This window comes from Tupaia chinensis, unplaced genomic scaffold, assembly GCF_000334495.1.
Source record: "Tupaia chinensis unplaced genomic scaffold, TupChi_1.0 Scaffold000226_1, whole genome shotgun sequence".
Taxonomy (NCBI): domain Eukaryota; kingdom Metazoa; phylum Chordata; class Mammalia; order Scandentia; family Tupaiidae; genus Tupaia; species Tupaia belangeri.
Window position 1 is genome coordinate 7,726,640 of NW_006159701.1, and position 19,514 is coordinate 7,746,153.

The 19,514-nt window shown below is 39.6% G+C and overlaps 1 protein-coding gene across 1 annotated transcript in view; it reads left to right on the forward strand.

Moving 5' to 3' along the window:
* NAA25 (N-alpha-acetyltransferase 25, NatB auxiliary subunit) overlaps positions 1-19,514 on the forward strand; it is a gene marked incomplete in the record, with an annotated part of 80,918 nt that overhangs the window by 45,269 nt on the left and 16,135 nt on the right. Inside the window, 7 exon segments of the mRNA XM_014587645.2 lie at positions 800-1,007; positions 1,661-1,750; positions 7,589-7,769; positions 9,161-9,260; positions 14,271-14,422; positions 15,146-15,271; positions 18,243-18,486. Of these exon segments, the coding sequence (XP_014443131.1) occupies positions 800-1,007; positions 1,661-1,750; positions 7,589-7,769; positions 9,161-9,260; positions 14,271-14,422; positions 15,146-15,271; positions 18,243-18,486 (1,101 nt within the window).

Sequence of the window (19,514 nt, forward strand, 5' to 3'; positions counted from 1 at the left end):
TTGACTACGTGGGAGTCCAGCGACATAGCCATTACGCTAACTGCTGGTTCCCTCTCTCTTTCTGTTCAAATTAAAAGATAACAATGACAAATGGAATTAAATAAATATTTTTTTAAATGCCCTTTGTAGTATAAAGTGTTGTTGTATTTTACGTATTCTATAAGGTACATACATGGACTTAGCGGGAGAGATAGAGAAAGAGGGAAAATGAGAAATCACTCATCAGGGACATGGCCACACCATAATCCCTTCTCCTTCATTCTCCTTTTGGGACTTTAGGCACACATGTGTGTGCATACATACAAGCCTGGTGTGATTTTCAAGTTGAAGCGTCTGGGACTCAAACTGTTCACTGACCATTAGAATCCAGCTGCCTTAACCTCCACACCAGCTGCTGATCCACAGTATAAAGTTGTAATTTTTAAAAAGGTTTTTGCCATAGGACATGTGCATTCTCCAGAGAGAGACAGAGACAGAAAGTGAGAAATCATAACACAGAGAGTATGGCCACCCTGTAATCATTTCTCCTTCATTCTTTCCCTGTCATTTTGGGCATATACACACATGTGCCCAGCATGATTTTAAGGCTACCAAGTCTGGTGAACAAACCGGCATCAGCCATGTGAGAATCCAACTCCTTAATTACCATTCCACTTGCTGGCCCCCTGTCAAATTTTAAAAGGAAGTTTGACTTTTTTTCTTGATGCATTTTTCTGGACTATTTCAATTTCTGTTAACATGGCTTTTTGAGAAAACCAATTGGGTTTTGAGAACTGCGCTCTTTTTTTCCACTTTGTAGTTTATCAATCAGTTGCTTGGAGTTGTTCCTTTGTCGACACCAACAGAAGACAAGCTGGCACTGCCTGCTGACATCAGAGCTCTGCAGCAACATCTGTGTGTGGTACAACTGACAAGGTTACTGGGCTTATACCATATCATGGATAAGAATCAGAAATTGAGCGTGGTCAGAGAACTGATGTTAAGGTATCAGCATGGACTGGAATTTGGTGAGCAACCTCTCAAAATGTGCACATATTTCCTAGTCTGTTCTTCACCTCCCAGAGCACTCATTTTAATGAGTTGTGTTAGGAGAATATTTTGTCAAGCGGAAAAACCGTTGAAATAATAGTACGTTAAGCCTTTCTTAAGCTTAGAGTTTTAAATACTTGCAGTTGGCTTCCAGTCATCAATGTTCTTCCTAATCTGATGAGCTCTTTACTCCACTGGGGCTTGTAAATCACATGGTTTATGGCAGTCGTTGCATTTTCTGCTTATATGCCTTAATATTCTCGACATACAGGCTAAGTTATCAGAAAGAATATTGTAAATCGGAAGATGGATAGTTGAGTAGATGATCTTTAGAGCGGACTAGGTTTTCCTAAATATGTATGATAGAAATGTAAATGATCTGACTGGAAGATGTCAGTATTCCTTTAACTGTAATCTGAAAATTAATTAGAATGAAGTAAGAAACATAATTTTAATTTTGTAACATAATATCCCTTGGCTTATGTCCTTTTTTTCATCTAAAACTTCCCTCTAAATTTCATTGCTTCTCCTTTGGTGGCCATCGTGGATACCCTTTCTTCTGTTCCAGCTGTATGTGGGCTCACTTTTTTTGGAAACCTTTTATTTATGGCTATTATATTTTTCTCTATAGGGAAATCTTGTTTGAAAACAGAATTGCAATTTTCCGACTATTACTGTCTGCTTGCTGTCCATGTGCTTATTGATATATGGAGAGAAACAGGTAAGTAGCAGTGATTTTACTTAAGTCTATTCTTGGTTTACACTGATTCTAAGTACTGTATTTTTCTGCCTTTTTTAAAAGAATTATTTAATTTAATTTAATTTATTCATTCATTCATTTTATTTTATTTATTCATTCATTTATTTTAATTTGACCAGAGAGAAACACACACACAGAGAGAGAGAGAGTAAGAAAACAACCAGGTCCAGGACTTGAACTGTGGTCGGCCATGTGGGAGTGTCAAGCGCCTAAACTACCATGCCACCTGCTGGTCCCCTGATTCTAAGTACTGTATTTTTTCCCTAGCCTAAGTGTATAATCTTCAGGTTTGCTTTATGCTTTAGGTCCCTGTTCCATTCTATGGGTGCTTAGGGGAATCCAATTCTATTTATTCCCCTCCTTGTAATTACTTTTTTAAAAGAATTCTTTTATTTGACTTTATTTGTACCAGGGTATTATTTGTTTATTTAAATTTGGCCAGAGAGGGACAGAGTGAGAGAGTGAAAGTGTGAGAGAGAGAGAGAGAGAGAGAGAGAGAAAGTGAGAAAACAAGCCACCAGGTCCGATCCTCAAACTGTGGTCATGTGGAAGTACAGCGCCCTCAATTACCACACCACCTCCTTCCTCTCCCCCATTGTATTTATTAAGGCAGTGTTAAGTCAGTGGGTATCTGTTTTGTTTTTAAATGTTTATGAATAATGAATAGTTACAAAAACACCTTTTATAGGGCTGGCAGGTGGCGTGGTGGTAAGAATCCTGGACTCTGACATAGCCAACCATCATGTTCAAGTCCCAATCTGGCAACTTGCTTTCTCACTTTCTCTCTCTCACTCTGTCCCTCTTTGGTCATATTAAAATAAATAAGTGAAGATAATTTTTTTTAAGTAACAAAAGAAAACACACCTTTTATAAAGCTACCCTGGTACTGGCATTTGGTGAGGTGGTTAAGGTGCTGGACTCCCCCACATTACTGACCATGATATGAGTCCGAAACCTGGCAACTTGCTCGCTTTCTTGCTCTCTCTCTTTCTCTCCCCATCTCTCTCTGGTTAAATTGAAGACTAATCATGGTAAATAAAATTAAATTTATAATTCTTTTTTTTTATAAGCTACACTAAATTCTCTTTATAAACCAAGTGATATATTGTGATCCAATGTTTAAAATAATAATAATAGAATACTAAACTAAAAAATAAACTAAAAAATATAAAATTTAAAAAGCTACACTAATGAAGCTACAGAAAAACTGATACAAAAATAAACCACAGGGGGAACCAGCAGTTGGGGGAACCAGCAGTTAGCGTAATGGCTATGTCGCTGGACTCCCACGTAGTCGACCATGATTCGCGTCCCAGACCCAGTGGCTTAAAACTCATGCCGGGCGCGTGTGCGTGCATGCCCAAGATCCCGAGAGGAAAGTGGAGGAGAAGGGATTGCGGTGTGACCATTGTCCTTGGGGGGTGATTTCTCGCTTTCTGTCTCTATGTCTCTCTCTGTCTGTCTGGCGAGCGCACGCACCCTATAGCGAAAAACCTCTCCCAAAAAATAAATAAATAAATAAACAAACAAACCACAGGTAGGTCTGTGGAACAGAATAGTCTTTCTGTTTAGATAGAAGGTTTTATATACAGAAATATGCATTTTTCCTGGACAATAGTTCTGATTAGCACAGTTAAGACAAAAATATAATACAGGGTAAAGTAAGCATCCTCAGTCATTGAGGAAGAGAAGAATGATTCAGGAAATGGTATAGAAATTGCTTTTTCTTTAGGTTCTATTCTCTGCCATTTTTTCTACTAGTGGTTTTGGGGGAAAGTAACTTAGATGCTTTGTTGCATATTAATATTCACAAGAATAAGCTACAGAAGAAACAAAGGATTGGGGAAATGCAAGCTAGAGACAGCCCCTGTCCTTATGGTCATTTTTGTTTAGTGTTATTATTTTTTAATTTGACCAGAGAGAGAAAGTGGGAAAGCACCCCCTGAGGTGTAATCTCTTCTTCATTCTCTCAAGATTTGGGGCATATATGTATATGCACCCAGCATGTTTTTCAAGCTGCTGTATCAGGGACTCAAACTGTGTAGCTGGTCATGTGGGAGTCTAGCCTCCTTAAACTCTACATCACTGGCCCAGCATTCCCATTGTTTTTAGTTTTTGCTCTAGGGTACATGCGCTTGCCAGAGAGAGACATAGAAAGAGAGGAAGCAAGAACTTACCCACTAGGGAGAATGACCACATACCAATTCCCTCTTCCTCTCTTCTCTGTTCTCCTTCTGGGATTTTGGGCACATACGCACACACACCAGGCATATATTCCAAGCTGCCAGCTCTGGACCTGAACCTTGCAGTTTGCCTTGTGGGATCCAGCTGCCTTAACCTCCACACCAGCAGCTGGCCCATCACCTCCATTCTTTTTCTTTGGAGAGGTTTTTGCTTTAGGGCACGTGCACTCACTAGACAGAGAGAGACATAGAGACAGAAAGCGAGAAATCACCCCCCGGGGGGGATGGTCACGCTGCAATCCCTTCTCCTCCATTCTCCTCTCGGGATCCTGGACACGCACGCAAATGTACCCGGCATGAGTTTTAAGCCACCGGGTCTGGGACACGAACCGTGGTCGACTACGTGGGAGTCCAGCGACATAGCCATTACGCTAACTGCTGGTCCCTCACCTCCATTCTTAAAGTTCTTCAGAGGTGCCCTACTTCCTTGATAAAAACCATTTTAGGATTTTTTCCTTCTTTCTTTCTTCCTATCTTTATTATTATTAATTTGATGAGAGAGAAAGAAAGTAAGAAAGCAGGCTGCCAGTTCCAGTACTTGAACTACAGTCAACCATGTGGGAGTCCAGCGCCCTTAACCACCATGCCACCTGCCAGCCCCCACCATTTTAGGATATTTTACAATACTCTTAATTCTGGCCTCTGCTAATCTTCTGATTCTATTTTTTTTTCAATTATTTTATTAAACTTTGTTTATTTTATTTATTTATTTTAATTTGACCAGAGAGGGATGAGGGTGAGGGTGAGTGAGAAAGAAAGCTGCCAGGTCCAGGACTTGAACCACGGTCTGCCATGCAGGAGTCCAGTATTCTTAACCACCATGTCACCTGCTGGCCCCTCTCCTGCTTCTTAAATACTTAGGTACAGGTCCTGAGTCTACTTTTTTTTTTTTTTTGAGAGGTTTTCGCTATAGTAGGGGGGATGGTCACGCCGCATTTCCTTCTCCTCCATTCTCCTCTCGGGATCTTGGGCATGCACGCACATGCACCTGGCGTAAGTTCTAAGCCACAGGGGCCGGGACGCGAACCACGGTCGACTACGTGGGAATTCGGCGACATAGCCATTACACTAACTGCTGGTTCCCCCTGAGTCTACTTTTTAAACTTTTTGCTACCATCACTTGAAATTGTGTTGCCTGTCTTTGAAATAATTTTCTTAATTCCTTTATCTAACATTTGCTAAAACAGTGCCTCTGACAAAGTCTGCTTTGATTTTTTTTCTTTTCTTTTCTTTTTTTAGAGAGGTTTTTGCTATATGGCATGTGTGCTCGCCAGAAAGACAGAGAGAGACAGAGAACGAGAGATCAACCCTCTGGGGGTATGGCCATGCCACAGTCCCTTCTCCATTCTCCTCTCAGGATCCTGGGCACACACACACACACACGTGCCTGACGTGAGTTCAAGCCACTGGGTCCACAGTCAACTACATGGGAGTCTAGTGACATAGCCATTATACTAACTGCTGGTCCTAAAGTCTGCTTTGATTTTTACCTATTACTTTTTTGTGGATTTTATCCACAAAATAGTAAGTACCACCAGTAGGATAATTTCCAGAGAGAGAATAGAGAGACAGAAAGTGAGAAGTCACTCCTGGGGGGATGGCCATGCTACAATCCCTTCTTATCCATTCTCCTTTTGGGATTTTTGTGTGTGGACGCACGCAATCACACCCAGTGTGAGATGTAAGCCGCCAGGTCTGGGACTCAAACCACAGATTATGTGGGAATCTAGCGATGTAACCATTACACATTTAAGATCCCAACTATTAGAATATTAAAAGTATAGTCATCCCTCAGCTTCCATGGAGAATTGGTTCTAGCACTGCCCATGGATACCAAAATTCAAGGATGTTAAGTCCTCCTATATCAATGACATTGCATCATTGGAAAAGTCATGACATTTTTGATATAGAACAACATTGAAAAATATGTTATGACTTTTCTGACAACCCAATATTTGCATGTCACCTACGCATATCCGTTTACATGCTCTAAATCAGCCTAGATCACTTGTAATTACCAGTACAGTGCCTGTACATCGCTTCATTCACATAGATTCAGCGTAGTACCTGGCATATGGCAAATTCAAGTTGTGCTTTTGGAATTTTATGGAATTTACAAAAAATAATTATTATGACTATTTAACTTGCTATGGGGCATGTGCCCTCAATAGAGAGAGACACAGAAAGAGAGAGAGAAAGTGAGAAAGCCAGCTGCCAGTTCCAGGACTCAAATCACTGTGTGCAGTGTGGGAAGTCCAGCACATTAACCACCACACCACCTCCTGGCTCCTGGATTTTTTTCTTTTTCTCTGAACATTTTTGGTTCAAAGCTGGTTGAATCAGTGAATGTGGGACCTGTGGATACAGAGGGTTGACTGTAATTTATATGAATTAGCTTAATGTCCTAATAATAGTTATTATAATTTTATAGATGAGAGTGACCAGCAGTTGGCATAATGGCTATTTTGGTGTACTCCCATGTATGTAGTTGACTGCAGTTCGCATCCTGGACCTGGTGGCTTAAACTCACCTGGGCACATTTGCGTGCGTGCCCAAGATCCTGAGAGGAGAATGGAGGAGAAGGGATTGTGGTGTGGCCATCCCCCCTGGGGGGTGATTCTCACTTTCTGTCTCTCTGTCTCTGTCTTTCTGGTGAGCGCATGCCCCTATAGGAGCAAAAACCTCTAAAAAAAAAAAAAAACACACACAAAAAACAACTTTATAGATGAGAGACATATAGGACAGAGAGAAAGAAGTTGTCCAAAATCCTACCACAAAGAGATACATTGGGAATCATTTGCAAAATGAAATTGTAGCTTTTATAAAGATGTAGGATAGTTTGAAATCAATTGAAGTGATTCTGTGAGATTCTGTAACTTTCCTACACAGTACCTGGCCACTTAGTCTGCATCATTTTTGCAGAGACTTTTTATAAGAGTTATCTTATTTATCTTAATTTGACCAGAGAGGGCTAAGAGTGAGAGAGAGAGAGAGAAAGTGAGAAAGCAAGCCGTCAGGTCCAGGACATGTAGGAGTTCAGCGCCACACCACCTGCCGACCCCACAGAAGGCATGTTTAAGAACTGATGTAACTATTGAGGGACTGCTTATTTAGGGAAACTCCATATTATGGTTACAAATGTTTTTCTAAAATTTGTTCTCTGCCATCTAAACTCATTTGCAGAATAGTTAGGGGAAACAATGGTATCGATTAAGTTTTTGGTTTTGAGTCAACGCTATTTGCTGCCAGGATCAGTGGATAGTGACCAGTAGATGGTGTAGCGGGTATGTTGCTAGATTCCCGCATGGCTAACTGAGTTCAAGTTCTGGACTCAGTGGCTTGATAATCACACTGGCCATGTGCACATGTGTCCAAGATCCCAGGAGGAGAATGAAGGAGAAGGGATTGTGGCATGACCATCCCCCCTGGGGGCGGTGACTTCTCACTTTTTCTCACTGTGTTTGTCAGTCTCTCTCTCTAGCAAGCACATACACCCTAAGGTAAAAACTTCTTTAAAAAAGAAGAATTAATGGATAATGCTACCTTTTATTTTTAGGTGATGAGACTGCTGTGTGGCAGGCCCTGACTTTACTGGAAGAAGGATTGACCCATAGCCCTTCAAATGCTCAATTCAAATTGCTGCTTGTTCGAATCTACTGTATGCTGGGTGCATTTGAACCAGTGGTGGATCTTTACGCCAGTCTCGATGCCAAGCATATCCAGCATGATACCATTGGGTTGGTAGTATATACTCTGGGTACTCATACATGGGACTTTGTAACATTCAGATTTTAGTAGTGGAGTTTTTTCCTGACATTAAGCATTTTAGATTAAATAATCACCTATTATCACCCATTATAAAGCAAAAAGAGTTATATCTTCCAGCATTTTGTGGTAATTTTAAAATTTTCCTAGTTTAGAATGGGTAAGAAAAGTTTTCCCACAGAGAGCAAACAGCTATATAAATTCAATCCTTACTTTTAGAAAGCAGTATTATACTCTTTTTATTGTTTATTTTTATTCCATAAGGGCACAGGCACTTACTATAGAGAGAGAGATCCCCAATTGGGTGTGGTCCTCCATTTCTCCATCCTATCAGGATTCAGGGTTCATACACATATGTATGTTTTTCAGGCTGCCATAGTAAGGGTTCAGACTAGTCAGCAGTGGGATCTGGCTCCTCGTGCACGGCACTGAACCACTGTGCTGCAGAACCAGTCCAACGTGCGTTGTCTTTCCTTTGGTCTTGCAATTGAGGTTGACCCCTATACTTTATTTGTTGCCCTCAGAGCGCCTTTTGGATTTGACTATTTCTTGTGATGACTTAAAGCAATTTCTATCTCTTGTGATGCTCTTTTAGGAAGATAGTATTATGTTCTCTTACATTTATGTTCCGTTAGTGATCAGAGTGGGGCCAGCTGGGGAGGGAGATGGTAGTTAAAGCACCTGAATCCCATGTGGCAAACTGTGCAGTTTCAATCTTGCTTCAGCAGTTTGAAAAGCACACTGGGCGGGACCAGCAGGTGGTGTGGTGGCTAAGGCGCTGGACATTCCCACATGGCCAACTATGGTTCAAGTCCCGGACCTGGTGACTTACTTTCTCACTTTCTCTCTCTCTCTCTCTCTCTCTCTGTCTCACTCTGGTCAAATTAAGAAAGAAAAAAGAATGAATGAATAAAATTACATAAATAATTTTTAAAAAATAAGAAAAAGGAAAAACTCGCTGGGCACATGTGCATGATGCCTAAAGTCCCAGGGGAGTGAGAAATGGAGGAGAAGGGATTTTATTATGACTATCTCTCATAAGGGGGTGTTTTCTCACCTTCCTACTCTAGTCTCTCTCTGGTGATCACATATAACCCAAAATTAAAAAAAAAAAAAAATAGAATAAGGTCAGAATGTAAGAACACATGGCATGGAATGTTAGGTTTCCCATAAAACTGAGGTACCATTGCTCTTTTTTTTCCCCTTTAATTTGATTCTGTGAATTAGGTCATTTCTAGAGTAGGATGTTTTATTTTTCCTTATGTTTAGCTATTTCTTTTCCATAGTAGTTTGAAGTATAGTATGTGCTACTAGAGATGGATAAGTATAATATATTTCTTTTTCTTCTCTCCTTCTGACCTAGTTATCTTTTGACTCGATACGCTGAATCTCTAGGTCAGTATGCTGCTGCATCCCAATCCTGTAACTTCGCACTCAGGTTTTTCCACTCCAACCAGAAAGATGTAAGTGAAAAATCATCTTATTATGGTTTTGCCTGCTGACTGTACACAATTCAGAACATGATTTCATGTTCCAAGTGCATGTGTTGAGGTGCACTGTGCTGTACTAGCATGTGTTGTTAGGCTGTAGCTTATGATCCAAGGCTGTTACATAGAGGTAACGAATTACTCCTGTTAACATGGGTGTGTGTAATAGAATGTTGCGTTTAACATTGGGTATTAACAGGGTAGGAAATGTTATGCAGCCTAGATCTATCTTTCGATCTCTAAGAGATCTTTTCCAAGGGCGTAAGGAATAGCCTGTGGGACTAGATGTTGGCATAATGGCTATCTTGCTGGATTCCCATGTAGATGATCATGGTCCGAGTCCTGGACCTGGTGGCTTAAACTCACGCCGGGTGCGTGTGTGTGCATGCCTAAGATCTCGAGAGGAGAATGGAGGAGAAGGGATTGCAGCATGGCCATCCCTCCCCCCCCGGGGGGTGATTTCTCGCTTTCTCTCTGGTGAGCACACACGCCTATAGCAAAAACCTCTCCAAAAAAAAAGAAGAGAAGAAAGAAATAGCCTGTAACATTTATAGCCTGGGATACCATGTTAGATTCCACAATAGCAGCTGCTCTCTACTAACTTTTATTTCTGAAGTTTATACCCAGCTGTTCTCTTTGCCAGCAGAGAGTACACTTCTGTTCTTAGAATTATATATATAAAATTGACCCATTGAAGTACACTTCAAGAAACTTAGATCAATAGTATGTGTTTTAAAGTAATAATAAATAACATGATAGAGCCTCTCTGTGCCATAATGAAAGGATGGGATTTGCACCATATTTTTCACTGCAGGCAGACTTAAACTTCACTTGGTTAAGCAGAAGTTTTTATGGAAAAACCATATAGTCTCTACTCAGATGACTAACCATGCAAAACTATGTTGGAAAATTTGGGGGGGATCTCTATTTACTTCATTCTTACCTATTTTCAAGGCTCATCACCTACAATTTGGCTATGACAGATATTTGCCCATACCCTTCATTCTCATGGTTACCAGCAACTGAAGAACTTGGCAGGAAAGCTGGTTTCTGGGGTTCTTGGCAAACACTTATGGGGACTTTTGTTGTTGTTGTTTATCCAAGAAAAACCCTTTGTCATTGTAACAGCCATAGCCAATCTACCTTCCATCTAATTCTTTAGGGGTTTGTTAAATATAAGGCAAGGCAGAATCATTTTTGAACAATGGTATATAGGTTTTTTGCTCTTAGCTTATGTTGATTATGTTCTGACCAACTTCCAGTCTGACCCAGAAGGCTGGATGGAGTAGCTGAGGATAGCACTGAGCAGGTGGGACGCTGGCTCTCATGCTTAGAGGGGGAGCCCTGCATCGTCAGCTGGTTTTTAGCTCTGTATCTCCTCCTACTCCCAGACCATCTTCCCTAGTGACTAGAATCTCTGTTCAGACCATATCCTATAGAAGTTTCTGATCAGGGTGAGAGGGGAATGTTGGTGTCAGTATTTGAGCATGTTGTTCAAGAGGTGTTGACCTGGTTTAAAAGTCAGAAAGGCATCTCTAGGACTTTGAATTTCTAAAATATTCTAGCAAGGGTGTGCTATTGAGTTGATTTTCTGAGTTTTCACTGTGTGTTCAAGTATCTGCTTGCCCTCAGTTTTCAAAATGTTTCACTTACTCAAAGTTAAAAAGGACTGATTTGCTCAAATCTTATAATTTTGTCTCATTTCTTATTTATAAGCAAGAGTTCAAAAAATACTTGATTTACCAAAGAATCTTTTCAAGGTTTTGTTTCTTAAATAGCTTTGAGATAACAGGGATAAATAAGGTATTAATTCAAGCCTGATGGCTGATTTTCCTCTGGTTTTCATTCAGTATTCTAGAAGGACCTTATTATGGATGATGATTTGTTCAATAATAAAAGCACATTATTTTATATCAAAAGTTAGGCGTTTTTTTTCTTCTTATAACACTGTGTGATAAGTTGTTTTCAAAACAAAAACCCTAAAAAATAAAAGCACAAATTATTATACTATAGAGAAAGGAGATTCCCCAGGAGTGATTTGAGTGGATGTATTATCATCAGTGGCTTATTTGTATCTTTGATGGTCTCCTGATGGTTGTTTGTGAGAGGAGTGACTAATTCATCTCAATGTATGTGATTTTGAACTTAGTAGAATTATAGCATTCTCTTGATCTGGAAGTAGGACTCTGCTTCAAATTTATTGTATTACTATTAAGAAGATGGTGCTAATTTAATCATATTAAAGTAGGTAATCATGGGGGAGGTCTTGGATACAAAAGGAAAGCATAAGGTGGCAAGAAAAAAATCACCTTGATCTTAATGCTGGAATCCCAAATTAACAGAGATTATGGTATGAATTGTTTTTAAAGGAACCTGAGGCTTACTTAGATCATGACTGTAATGTCTTACTATGTATGTTAAACCTTTCTACTTATAGTATTAGAAATTCTTCTGTGAAACCAAAGCTCTGTATCTTTATTCTTGATAGTTTGGGGACTCCCTAGATGCTTTTTCCTTGTGTGACTGATATATTTCAATTCCTAACTTGCTCTTTGAAAGAATGCTTTTACTCTTTAAAGAAAAACGTACTGTTCTGCTTAGTAAGTCTCTCAATGTAGGAAAGTTATATTTGGGAGGGATTTTTATAGGGATTTTTCTTTCTAGACAGTCTTTTGATTTTCTGTTGTCATCTTATTTTGAAAATTTTTTTTGTAATATGAGAATCAGCAATAGATTTTCAAATCTTTCAAAGTCACTTATGTTTATACTTTCAAAAAATTTCCCTTTAAACTTTCGAGGGGCTCATTATGCTCATTATTCTGGGGTTTTATGTCCACGAATCTTGCTGATTTTTACAGTGACCAGGGTTCATTTCAGGAATCCTTACGGGATCTCAGTAGCCTCATTGATACATAAATCAGTAGAAATAAGTACGGACAACATACTCTGATATTCAAAAGCCTTTGAAGTACCTGTGGCTTCCAGTTTTGCCTGCAGTTCCATGAAGGGATTGTTTCTTCATATAGTAATAACTCTTACAGCCTTCTGGTCACTCGCAGGCACTTGTCTAGCTCTGTAGTGGTACTTTACTGCAGTGTTAAAGGAGGACTATCTAAAAAAGAAGAGTCAGAGAACTACAGCTGCTTTCTTAGTTTGTTAAAGACTATATTCCCTCCATATTGTCCCTTATTTTTCTCTTTTAAAAGCTATTGCCTTTTTTCTGAAGTGATATCTCACACACCACATAGAAATTAAAATTGGCTGTACACTTGTTAAGGCTGGGTTCTCTCCTTTAATCATAGCATATTTTGGAACTATAATTTATAAATTTGACTGAAATCACCAAAGTCCTATTTTTACCTTGATTAGTTGCTGAATATTATGTTTCTTAAACAGCAATTTTTCAAGCTAGAAGTTCATGTTGCAAGGGCTAACAGTAAACCTTGCTGCATTTTTAAGCCAAGTGCCCACAGGATAGGCATATTTGTTTTGAGTATCCCAGCCTTTCCTTAATAGGGTATATCATTGTCCTAATCAAAGTAGAAGGCACACTTGAGCTTTTTCAGATAGTCCTTCTTTAAACCTGCAGGATCACAAGTAATCTTTTTAATTTTCTTGTGTCCGTCCGTCTTTAATTTCTCCAGATACTGCAGGCAAACAGCTCGCCGAGGTGTCCCGTGGGGGTTTAAAAGCCGCATCGAATGCAGTTGAATTAGCGCCCGTGGCGCAAATCCCGCGGCCTGAAATGAACCCTGCGAGGCTGTGTATCAGAGGGTATGTTGTTGACTATTGGCCTATTTTCCTACTGGGCAAATGATTCAAACATAATGGAGATGGGGGCAGAGCTGACTAACTGAGGTTGTGCTAAAGGACTGACTTTTCTAGAAGAGATCTTTTTTTGGGGCAGACATCAGCTTTCCTTGGCCCCCAGGGGTCTTATCCTATCTTCTAATCCTGATGGCTTAGGCTAATGCCCACAAAATGTTCTTCCCTGAGATTTTCTTCTATTTTGCCGGAATTTCTGTTTAGAATTCTTTATCTTGCCTCCTTCCTGTAACATTTCATCCATATTTATGTATTAATCTGTAACTAGAGCCCATGCAGTGAGTACTCCCTTCACTTACTTGTCTATGGAAATTTCTAGCATAGGTCTCATGTAGTTGAATAGACAAGAAACCGGGTTCTTGTGCTCTTTCTGTCCTTAGCATGGATCACGATGAGAATTTTTATAGGTCTTTGGTGTGGTGTCTTACTTTTGTCCTTATGTAATACACAAATTCCTGTGTTTTTTTTTTTTTTGGGGGGGGGGACAACGAACAAAAAAACAGAACCAAGGAGCAGTCTGTCTGTTTTAAAGCAGAGTGAATTTTGAGGGGAGTGCTGGGTGGTGGTTATATTGTTGCTTACTGGGAAGCTTTGTATAAAACACTTTATCTCAGATGCAGAACCTTAAGTAATATCCAAAATTCTGGGTTTTTTTTTTTTTTGGGGGGGGGGACAACGAACAAAAAAACAGAACCAAGGAGCAGTCTGTCTGTTTTAAAGCAGAGTGAATTTTGAGGGGAGTGCTGGGTGGTGGTTATATTGTTGCTTACTGGGAAGCTTTGTATAAAACACTTTATCTCAGATGCAGAAAAACATGGAGTAATATCCCTTCCAGAATGGCACTAACCAAATCTTTGGTTTCTGGCATCACAAAAAGCTCCAGTCCTATTGAATTGATAGACAAAACTGTCAAGAGAAGGTCTATGTGGTGGTAGCATCAGCTGGGAATTGTTATGATTAGTCGTATTGGATATTTTACTAAGTTATAGAATGGGAAAAAATTACATTTTTAAAAGTTGATATTTTGCTTGATGACCAAGACCTTAAAGATAAGATTCAAATTTTACTTAATTTTAGTTTGTTTTATTTTGGCTGGCAAGGTTTGCTCACATTTCCTGACCTGTGAAATATTTATACTAAGGTGATGTCTTTTCTTCCCAGACCTCAGAATACATTATTCAAGCTTACAAATATGGTGCGTTTGAGAAGATTCCAGAATTTATCGCATTTAGGAACAGGCTGAACAATTCTCTTCATTTTGCACAAGTCCGTACTGAACGGATGCTGTTAGACCTTCTACTTGAAGCAAATATGTAAGTATTGCCTAAGAGCTAAACAGGAACTAAGGGATTAGATCAGATGCCAAGTCATTAGTAGACTCAGGGTTGTCATTTACAGGCATGAGATAAGGAAAAATGAGCAAAAAAGAGAGAGAAAGGGGATGGGAACAGGGAAGAAAGGGAAAACAGAACATGATGCATGTCATGGGGATTGACAGGATACTGCCAACAGTGTTGCAGGTCCAGTATAGAAACCAGCTAGGCCATGGTCCATATTGTGCTTCCAACATTTCCTTTCCTGTACAAACAAAGAATTTTAGGAATTACCAGAGCCACTTCATTTTTGGTTGGGGTTCCAGGAGTCTTTCTCTTAGCAGCATGAAATATGCTGGGTTCTACTTCACATTATATGAGCCCGCCCTTTTCTTTATTAATTTTGCCAGGGAATGTACATGCTCTGGGGTGGGGAGAAGCATTCCCCCTCCCCAAGTGGGTTATGATCATACCACAATCCCATCTCCACCTCTCCACCCTGTTAAGATTTTTGGTATGGCTTGTTTTTTAAGCTGCCAAGTCCAGGAGTCAAACCATGTGGTCAGTCTAATTCCCTTAGCCACTAGGCCACAGGGCTAGTCTAAACCCTTACTCTTAATTATAAATCCTTCCCTGTTTCTTTCTTCTCTTTGCAGTAAAACCAAGTCCTCGCTAATACTTTTTCATGGTTGTTTGAAATAATACATACATTTTCTATCACAGATCAACCAGCTTAGCGGAAAGTATAAAGTCAATGAATCTTAAGCCAGAAGAAGATGACATTCCATGGGCAGATTTGCGAGACAACAGAGACTTAAATGTTTTCTTCAGCTGGGATCCAAAAGACAGGTAACCAAATTTAACCTTATGTAAACTATTTTTGAAGAGCTAGGATAAATCTATCCATAAAAACAAATTTCCTTATGTTTACTCTGGAGATCAGAAAATGCATATAAATCAAAGAAGAAAAATATATGTCATCCCTGTGTCAAGATTGCTGGCTGATTTGAAAGTTAGATTTACTTAATAATGTATATGGAACAAATTCCAAATAAAGATTATATGTGAAAACATCTTAGAAATTTAGAAGAAAATGTAGAAAAATTTTAAAAATAATCTGGGACAGCCTTTCTTTTCTTTTCTTTTTTTTTTTTTTTTGAGTGGTTTTTCCTATAGGGTCCATGCACTTGCCAGAAAGACAGAGAAATCACCCTTCAGGGGAAATGGCCATGCCACAGCCCCTTCTCCTCCATTTTCCTCATGGGATCTTGGACATGCACAGACATGTGCCAGGCGTGAGGTTAAGCCACTGTGCCTGGGACCTGAACCGCGGTCAACTACATGGGAGCATGGGAGTCCAGTGACATAGCCATTACGCCAACTGGTGGTCCTGGGACAGCCTTTCTTAACATTATATCATATCTAGAAACAAAAGATTTAGCCTCTTTAAAAAGAAATAATAAACGTAAGTTCTAAAGATAAAGCTTCATACAAATATCCTTTATATATTCAGAGAACTCTTACTACACCAGAAAGAAGATTACTGGGGCCAGCCATTAGCATGGTGGTTAAGGTGTCTGGGTCTCACACAGCCAACTGCATAGTTCTAGCCCAGACACAGTGGCTCGAGAAATGCACCAGGCACATGTGCATGTGTGCCCAAAATCTTGAGAGGAGAATAGAGGAGAAAGGATTGTGGCATGGCCATCCCCCAGGAGTGATTTCTTACTTTTCTTTTCTCCCTCTGTCTCTCTAGGACTGTATAACAAAAACAAAAATAAAATAAAAATACAAAGAAGATAAACTGAGAAACAAATTAGGCAAAGGGCTTAACAAGAAATTCAAAGGAACACACAGTAATAAAGATTTTATTGCAGGCGACATGGTAGTTAAGTCAGCTTGATCCTACCCACATGGCCATCTGTGTAGCTCTGAGTCCTGGACATGTCAGCTTGAAAAACTTGCCAAGCACTTGTGTGGGCATGTGGATTGTAGTGTGGTCTTCCCCTCTGGGGATGCTTTTTCTCTTTCCCCAACCCCCTTCTCTTCTCTCTCTATCTCTCTCCAGCAAGTACACATGCCCCGTAGCAAATTTAAAATAATAGTAATAATACTTGTGGTCAGCAAGGTTATGTGGAAATGATTATTGCCATGAATTTACATGGAAATAAAACTTTATATAACCTTCCTATAGATATTTTAGTTATATATATATCAAGATTAAAATAAAAATGGCACATACTGGAGCCAGCAAGTGATGTGGTGGTTGAGGAGCCGGACTTCCACCTGCCAACTGTGGTTCGAGTACCAGGCCTAATGGCTTGCATTCTCACTTTCTCTCTCACTTTGTCTCTCTCTGGTGAGCGCATGTGCCGTATAGAAAGCTAAAAAATAGTTAACAATGATAAATAAAATTAAATTTTAAAAAAATTCTTAAAAAAAAAAAGCCACATACCATTTAATTCAGCAGATCTTCTAGGAACCTAAGGAAATAAATGCACAAATATGCAAAGATGTATATATCAGGTAGTTTTGAAATACTGTGATTGTAGGTTGCCACGACCTCATTCAGTGATTTGCTAGAAGGACCCAAGAAATTTTGGCTAAGTTTTTTAATCTCAGGACACACAATGGGATCAGCAAAAAAGAAAAAGGCATAGACAGGGTCTGGAGAATTTTATGCGCAGACTTCCAGCACTTTCTTCCTCCTATGAAGGGGACTCATTGAGTATGCAGCTTTTACAAGCAGCAAAAAGTGCAGTAAGACATGCACCATGTTTCTTTCCAGGGAAGCCCACTGGAGACTTGGTACCCAAGGTTTATATTGAACTTACATGGGTGCAGGTCTTTCTAGCACATGTCATAATTCCTGATTTATGGATGGAAACCAGGTCTTTACCATAAACCATGTGGTTTATACAAACAGCCTGGACACACTGAGCTGCTCTTACCTTTTAGGAATGATTGGAGTGCATAGTTCACAGACATCAATCAAGGACCAACCTTAAGTTTGCGAGTAGGCCTTTCTAAAGATAATAGCTGCATGTCCACCCACTATGTTAACTCTTTTCTGTACACACTCATAAAAAGATGTTGCTAACAAAATAGTATAAATACTGTGAGCCATTTTGTTTAAACTTTGTGTGTGTGTTTGTACACTTTTTTCTTTCTTTCTTTTTTTTTTTAGCTACAGGGTGCATATACTTGCCAGAGAGAGAGAGAGGAAAATTGAGAAAACAACACACCCCTCTCCTCCCAGGGGAGTAGTCACACACTATAATTCTTTCTTTCGTCTTCTACTTTCGGAATTTGGGGCATGCATGCACATGTGCCAGATGTGTTTTCTAAACTGCCTGGTCTGGGACTTGAACTGTACAGTTGACCATGCAAGATTCAGCTGCCTTAACCACCACACCACCAACTGGCCTGAAATATTTTCTTTTTAGTTACATTTTTATGCATCCATATGGTAAAAGTCTGAAAGGATATATATCAAACTCATTGGTACTATGGATATTTGGTTATCAGCATACTTTTTCTTCTGCTTTGTACCTTTCTGTCATTTACATTTTTTATATCCTGTGGTACTTTTATCATCAGAGCAGAAAGTTCCACTCAACTGGGAAGTGACCAGTTAGGTAGGTTATCATTTCCATTTTGATAGTGAAATGGGGATTCAGAGGTTTTGGCTTATCTGAGATCAGCTAACAAATGAAAGCAGGAATTACCAAAGGTTTATTGACTGGTGAAAGTGAACCTTGAAAGATTTGAAGGCAACAGATTGAATAAAACAGATGGTTTGGGGATGTTTCTGTTGAAGGGATGTTTCTGAAGAACATAAGAAACTTTCTTTGGAAGAGGAAACCATGTGGTTAAGAATTCGTTCCTTAACATTGAGGCTGATCAGTGGACTTCCCAGTCTTAACCACCCGGTGGAGCCAAGGAACTCTGAGAAGACAGCTGAGAATGGTGTATCTTCTCGGATTGACATTCTTCGTTTGCTCCTTCAACAGTTGGAGGTGGCCCTGGAGACAGGAAAGCGATTTATTGAGAAGGAAATTCAGGTATTATCATTAAGCATTGCCATCAAAGGTATAATAATTATAATTGTGTTTTCAAAAATAGAAATTTGGGTGGGTAAATAGTAAAGAATAGCATTTGGTCCCAGTTTATGGCATTAAAGGAAAAAGGGGACTATTATAGACTTAGAGGGAATGGCAAAATAGCTTTTTGTTATGGTAAATTTTAAATAACTATCAACAAGTTAATACAGCATTCCTACATTATCATAATGATTCAGTTACTGGTTTACTAATAAAAGACTTTTTAAAAATTTTGCCATAGGACACATGTGCTTGCCGAAGAGAGAGGGGAAGTGGTGTGGGAGGGGTGAGAAAGTACCACCACAGGGGATGGCCATGCTGCATTCCCTTTTCCTCCATTCTCTTCTCGGGATTTTGGGCATGCATACATATGTGTGCCAAACATGTTTTTCAATCTGCTCTGTCTAGGACTCGAACCACGTAGTCAGCCATGTGGTATCCAGTTGCCTTAACCATGATGCCACTGGCTGGCCCAAATGAATGACTTCCAAAAAGACGTGTAGTGGTTTTTTTTTCCATGAGATTCAGAGACAGGCAGACTGACACAAGTATCCCCAAAAGGCTAGCATTCACCCCCACTCTCAGCTGGCCTAGATCACTGGCACAGACTCCTAGTGTACATGTCCATAGTGTTTAGGGAGATCCTGGGATACAAACCTACTACCATTCTCATGAGGGTCCAGTTCAATACCACTGTGCTACTACTTGACTCCTAATTAATGACTTTTTCTTTTAAAAATGTTTTTTTTAATAATATTTGTTTATTTCCATTTGTTATTATTACTTTTTAAAATTATTTAATTTTATTTATTTATTCATTCATTTAATTTGACCAGACACACACACACACACACACAGAAAGAAAGAGAGAGAGAGATGGAAAGTGAGACATCAAGCCACCAGGTCTGGGACTTCAACCGTGGTCAGCCATGTGGGAGTGTCCAGCACCTTAACCACCACACCACCTGCTGGTCCCTGTTATTACTTTT